At 43.1% G+C, this 6,979-nt stretch overlaps 1 protein-coding gene across 1 annotated transcript in view; it reads left to right on the top strand.

Annotated features, from left to right (window-relative positions):
• Positions 1-204: 204 nt before the first annotated feature.
• GSPT1 (G1 to S phase transition 1) overlaps positions 205-6,979 on the top strand; it is a 29,395-nt gene continuing 22,620 nt past the window's right edge. The window contains exon 1 of the mRNA XM_072878047.1: positions 205-654. Coding sequence (XP_072734148.1) covers positions 354-654 — 301 coding nt within the window. The 5' untranslated portion in view covers positions 205-353. The remainder of the gene's footprint in view (positions 655-6,979) is intronic.

Here is a 6,979-nt window from a genome sequence, read left to right as displayed (position 1 = left end):
TAGTTTCTTAATACACAGAAAACGCAGGCAACTACATTTCCCATCTCTTCCGGGGAGGTGGGCCAAGAGGGGCTAGCGCAAGGCATGATGGGCATCGTAGTTCCCGCGCCTTGCCTCGGCCGTACCATGGGATGAGGCCTCGGGGAGCTAAAAACTACTAAAATGGCGGCAGGGGAGGCTGCGGGGAGGGGGTACGGGAGCTCCGGGAGGCCATACTGCGCTCGCGTCTGGGCGGTGGAGTACACGCGGAATCGCCAGAGCGAGTGCTGAGTCGGTGCCGCCGCCGGCTTCCCCCTTACCCCGGACGCTGGGAGACGCTTCGGGGCCGCAGAGGCTTGTGGGGCAGCCACAAAATGGAGGCGAACGGGAGCGGCAGCGGGAGCAGCAGCGACTCGGCTCCCGACTGCTGGGATCAGGCGGACATCGAGCCGGGCAGCGGCGCTGGCCCGGGGTCCGCCCCGCCGGCCGCGGAGGCCGAGGCCCAGCAGGAGCTGCTCGGGGCGGCCTTCAGCCGGCAGCTGAACGTCAACGCTAAGCCCTTCGTGCCCAACGTCCACGCCGCCGAGTTCGTGCCGTCCTTCCTGAGGGGAGGCCCGGCTCCCGGCCTGCCGCCACCCTCGCCCCCGCCCGGCCTGCCGCCGCCGCCGCCCCACGGTAGCTGCCGCGCCGGGACGGGGCTGCGCCGGCGGGTGGGCGCTGAGGGCGGAGGGATGGGGGCCATGTTGGAAGGGCGCGGGGCCGTGCTGCGGAGGGGCCCGGGGCGAGGGTTGTTGGGCCCCCGCGGGGGAGGAGGGGAAGGGCCACGCGGGGCTGGAGCGCGGCGCAGAGGGCCTCCGGCGGGCGGGCGAGGGAGCCGGGCTGGGCTGGGAGGCGGCCGGCAGCCCGGGGACCGGGTGGGTCAGGCCGACGGGGTGCGGGCGGGGCGCCTGGGCGGCAGCGCTGGAGGGGGGCGCGGAGGGCAACGCTGGGCCGCGGGGTCCGAGAGGCCACCCGGCCCGGGGGTGGGAGAGGGACCCGTCCCGGGGGTTGGGGCCCTGGGTCCTAACGGCAGGAGGGTCTCGTCAGCGAGGGGCGAGGGCAGGCGCGGATGGGGGCACCGCCGAGGGGGAGCCTTGCGCAGGAGAGGGATTTGGGGGAAGGGGCGTAAGGCAGCAGAGTCTGGGCAGAGGAGCCATGGGGCATTGTAGAGGACCTGGTTGCGGCGTCTGATGCAGCCCCGAGAGTTTGTGGGGGCCTTGGGAGGGGGTCTGCAGGACGCTGTGGTACAGCTGGAGTGGCGGGGACCCACTCGTGGCGGGGTGTGCTGTGGGAGGCTGAGCTGTGGTACAGGTATTGTGCTCAAGGAGCAGCAGTAACTGGTGTGGTCTGGCTGTATGTGGATCCTGTGTACGTTTACCTGGGACCTTTACTTGCAAAGGGTCGCCCATGAGGAGGGGAAACCACATAGCTCTCTTCTTCCTAAAGCACTAGAGAAGTTGTCAAAGATTTTGGTGGTGATAAATTTAGTGTTGCTGGGGAGAACAGCACTGCTTCAGCCACCAGTGGTTCAGATGTATCTTAAATATCTTTTTGAAGCTTATATGAAGTAGATGTTTTTTTCTAATATAATGATGTTAAATGATTAGTAGGGAAGGGAGGTTTGTCCAGCTGGCCTCAGTCAATGGAATAACTTGAAATTTACCCTGCTTTTAATTTCAAAGGGTCTTTGTGTACGCAACCGATGTTTATACTAGACTTACTTTGCATATGGGAAATTAAAGGAGAGCTACTTTTTAATTTCCAGCTCCAAACTGAAGGTCCTTCCAAATGTCAGACAGGCTAGTTAACTTTGTGGTAGTATTTTAATGTCACTCCTGCAGCTAAGGAGTTTGAGACCTGATTGAGTATGATAGTTTAACATCTTCCTATTTTTTCTATAAGTTTCTGTATCCCTATTGGTACAATGTGAAACAAGCTAGTATTTCAGATATTGATTCTAGTAATTTAATTTCACTAAAGCAACTATTTGTTACATTATGTTTGTCACGATTTCCTGTTGATTGTGGCTTATTATTTATTGCATTCTGATTTTATATATTAATCAGTCTTGCTCTCCCTAGTATTTGAAGTTATCAGATGTTAACAGCTAAAATCTGTAACTTTCATATATGAAATTTTAAAATTTTCATAACAATATTAACCTGGTTTTTGTGCTAGAGCAAGTGTTAGATTATGTGTTCTCTACAGCTATTCAGCACTCCTGATTTTTATCAGAAATGGTAGCTCATGTGCTATATAGACAGGCAATATGTAAGTGTATTAAAATATACTTCCAAGAAGCCATGGACAGACTCTTGGATTCAATTTAGAATAATTGTATATGTTAAGGTTCACAGGTGTAAAGGTAGATAGCTTGAAGCTGTGCTGAGCATGTGATGCACGTTTGAATAATCTTCAAAATTCTTTCTAGTGTGTTTTTCAGCCATTGCAACCTGAATCTAAGGCTTTTTTTAACTATGTAATCAATACTGTGCCTGAAAACTTTCTTGGGGTTTTGAATATTATTAGAATAACTTTGGTTTTTCTCCGTGGCTACTTTTGTAAGGTTTCTTCTAAGGCTTCCTATATTTAATTTTTTTTTTGTAGGATTTAAACTACATTTCCTTACCTGCTCATTATATTTATTTCTTCATGCTCTCCTTTTCTCCACTCTTTTGCTACTTCTGAGGCCTATGATGAGCTCTGTCTCCAGAGACTAGAGATGACTTTATTGAAAGCTTCCTGGTCACCTGGAGTGATCAGGATAGCTTTTCTTTCCATGTTAGTTGCTGTGTACATTTCCTACATAGTGCTATAATCTACCTGGTTTGAATTCACCTTTCTTCTATACCTTCTTTAAGGTTTAGAATTTTGAGTTTCTATAATTAACTTGGATGTTCCTAAGATTAAGCAGGCAAAAGTCTGCAGTTAAAAGAAAAAAAAAAAAACACACCAAACAACAGTTTATTTCTTAACTGGAATACTGTACTTGTTACGTACTCTTCCAGGTCTGAGGTACTTGGTTACAGAAAGTAATTGACAGTCTTGTCCTTGCAGATGTTCGTATAAGGTGACAACTACTTTCCTGGCTAGAAAAACTAGGTGGAGCTTGCTCTGGGAATAAGTCAGAACAACATGTGATTAGACAATGGTGCTGAATAGGTTACTTTTCAGCAACCCAGTTTGCTTTTGCTCCCATAGGGAATTAGGTGTTCCGTGGCACTCATTCTTCATTACATTGTGAGGAAAAAAAATATTTCTATTTATCATCTGTATTAAGGTCTGTACAAATACTGATTTGTACAGGGAAGAATCGAAATTAATCTTGATTTTTAGGAAGAATCTAAAACACTGGGTGTCAGTTTGAGGACATAAGTGGCCTAAAGTTAAGTTCTAGTAACACTTTTCTTCTTGGAACTTTCTCTTGGTGAGCTTTTGTTCGAGTCATAATTCCTTAGTAATTCAAAGGATGTTGTAGGTCAAGATAAATGTGTAGTAGCACTATGGCATGTAGAAAAATTCCACAGAACTGATCTCCATTGTGTGGCTGTAGTGTGTAATAGTGTTTCCTTTTATGCACGCTAACTTCATGTTTTTAGTAAACCTGTATAAAATTCCTGTCACTTATGTTTAGAGCACTGAAATAATGCTCACAGAAGCCATTTAGGGAACAAGATGTTAACTTTCTAAAATTGGGAAACTCCCGAGACCTGCATTCCCTTACTTTAAAACTTCTTTTTATGTGTATTTTCTTTTGATTGCAAATTGTGTATTAGGGAGAATATCTGACTGATGTTTACCACTAATATAATTTTTGCTTGCAGATAGTATCGGAATTAGTTTGGAATTAAGTTATAATTTGATTATATGCAAAAAGCATATGTTATTTAAATTTTTGAACCTAAGGAACAGATTAAAACCAATATGTTCCAAATGTTGTAGCTGCAACTTGCTTTTATCAAATTGTGTCCAAGTCAAACTCATTTGTGTAAAATCTCTCTTTGTTGGATTCTATCGGAAATGTGAAATAGAGACTTCTCAATTTTCTGTCTGTAACAGACATCGCTGTACCACAGTTCCTTCCACTGAGCATGTCAAGTATGGCATGAACAAGTTGTGCTTCTAGGGAAACTTACTGTAGATAGCAGTTGCTGGACTAGCAAACTCAACTAAATTAAGGCAAGGTGTGATAGTCAATAAAATGACAGGAGATTGTGTTAGGGCCTCTAAACATTCTTAATCACAACTGCACCTTGCAGTAGCATCTATGACTTGTTTTTGTACTGTGGTTTATTAATTTTGTAAGTGTATGTAAGATGTAATTGCATTTGTGTGACTTTTTGTTTGTTTCTATATCAAGGCATGGTTTGGAGGCATAAGGGTATAGTTAAAACCACCCCACCCTGCCCCAGGATTAATAACATTTATCTAAGTTTTGTTTGGATCTCAGGTATGAGAGAAGTGAAAAATTTCTGAAAATGCAGCATCAACCTGCATTCTTGTGGTTCAATTTTTGTCATAGTTCTTGAATATTTACAGGATTCTTGGTAAAATCGATCACAGCTTCCTTGTATGGGCTTTACTATATTTTATGTTAGTTTTTCTTCTTGTTAGAAGTAATTTTTAAGTATTCACTGTTGACTTTGCTTGGAGCAGGAGACTGAACCAGATAACTTCCTGGGGTCCCTTCCAAGCTGAATTGTTCAATGATTTGAAGTATGCAGTGGTTGTGGTAAGGAAAAAGTGTTATTAGTACAAAAGTAACAAGAACAAAAAGTGCATGACACATAGCAGCTAGTGTAAGGAAAGGTAGCATTTATCCTTTTGGGTGGTACTAGTGCTACTGCTTCATTTAGTAGCTCTCTTGACCACTTCAAGTAAATTTCTGAACATATTTGTTAATGACTACAGTTTAGACAACTTGCACCTACAGTCTTGAGCCAAGCAAACATCTGGCTTAAGATTCAGTGCACTTTAGATTGCTTCACTCCCTAAATATCCTCACTCACCTGCAGTAGTCACTTTTGAAATAGTTACGTTCAAGCAGCTGGACATCCTCAGCCTTCAAATGCTGTAAATACATGAATATAGCATCTGTCTCTCCGGTTTTCCCTACCCTTGTTTTTCTTGACCTTGTAACTAGCTGGGATATCCATATATTTCCTCTCACCTGCCCCCACCCCTGCAATCAGAAACAAAAGAAGGAGTTTCAGTATCTTCTGCTTTAGTTCTGAAGCCTATAATTTCCAGAGTAGTATGATGAGTTATCTGTATCATTTTGTTCCCCAAAACTGTCATCTCTTGTTTTACGCCATTCTCTGTAGACTGTATTTTAAGGCTCTTAACTATTCAGTCCTCAAGAGACTTCACTTTGCATATGAACTTGCTAAGAAAGTCTTGTTTGTCTAAAACTAGTAGTCTACCATTCAAGGAACTATCATATTAAAGGATTACATGGTTTACTTATATCAGCATTTGAGTAGCCATATGCTGATGATTTCCTCACAAGTAGGGTGTTGGTAATGCTGCTGTTAATACTTCATAACTGTAAACTTGAACTGCTTACATGACAGCAAATCAGTGTCATATTGTGAATGCCAGTATATGGTGTAAATTCTTATTATAAAAAAAATCTTTGAGTCATCACTTAACTATCTAGAGCAGTGTTCTTCTGTATCAGCTTCTCTAGACAGATGAGCTGCACAACCTTTTAAAACGGTCAGTGCAGAGAAAGGCTGTATATCTTGGCACTGACTTGCCAGATGATCAGATATAATATACCTGTGTGATGCAGTCAAGGTGCCAATGTATTACACTGATGTCCTTTGTCTACAACTGAACCTTCCCCAGGAAGGCAGCCAGGATTGTGTTGTTCCTGTTAGAATAATTCGTCACGCTTGTGGCCTTTGCATGACTCCAATAAAAGACAGAACAGTGGGAGCCGGCTGTGGACTAGGGGAACTGTCCTGGAGTCTACATGCAGTCTGCTGACCATGTGTTTAGCACCCTGGTTTAGACTACTGATTGAACGTATTTGAAAGCATGGTGTTACCTTAAAACTTGATTGCTCTATCAAAATGAACACAAAAATAATTTGGGATAATTCTTGGATTCTATTAGCAATCTGGTTTTACCATTCCATTTTCAGAATTTTGGGGTTTCTCTCCTGTTTTGTGATGAGACATGCAAGCAAGAGAAGCAGCTGATTGTATGAAGCTAGGATAAAAAGATTATTTTATGTTGTTTTTTTTATTATTATGAGGGAATAAAGCAGTCAAAATTAATCGGTGAAATTTATGACTGTGTTTTGAAGAAGTCTATATGAAAATGACACTGAATTTCAGTAAAAAAGTTAGTTTAGGACAGGTAATGCAATATTAGAAATGTGTTCTCTAGAACAGCCTGAGAATTTATGTGTAAATTTTACTCTGTTATGTGTAAATGTTAAGATCCTGAGCTTAACCTGCTAAAAAATCCATGGGGTGCTTAGGTTTGGTTTGGGGTTGGTTTGTTTGGTTTTTTTTTAATTTCTATTCCTACTGGGTTGTGAGAGATCTTTGTTAGAGACTGGAATCCTTAACTGTTCTAATACAGAGCCTGATTTCTTGACTATCTGTCTCAAAAATCAAGTTATCAACTGAGCACAAATACTTGCCTTAAGGAAAAGGGTTTTTCATTATATTCCCTGAAAATCCCCATAAGCTTTCTTAGACTTAGTTGTGAAGAAGCATGTCAGGTTTAGATAAGATAAACTTAAGGTGTGTCCGCACTGGGGAAGGAAAAAGGTGGGTCTTTTACCAAGCTAATGTGGTAAAATCCTATGAAAACGAAGCAAGTGCTAATTTTTTTGGTGAATTTTATGAAGTCATGTTAAAATTATTAAAGCTGCTCTTATATTGGTGTTTTTAAAAAGTGGGCATACATCTCTGTGTCAGCTGGTGAAGCTAGGGCATAGGCTATG

Source organism: Ciconia boyciana, chromosome 13, assembly GCF_034638445.1.
Source record: "Ciconia boyciana chromosome 13, ASM3463844v1, whole genome shotgun sequence".
NCBI lineage: Eukaryota > Metazoa > Chordata > Aves > Ciconiiformes > Ciconiidae > Ciconia > Ciconia boyciana.
The sequence above is the reverse complement of the archived record's forward strand: the minus strand, read 5'-3'. Positions and strand labels throughout refer to the sequence as shown.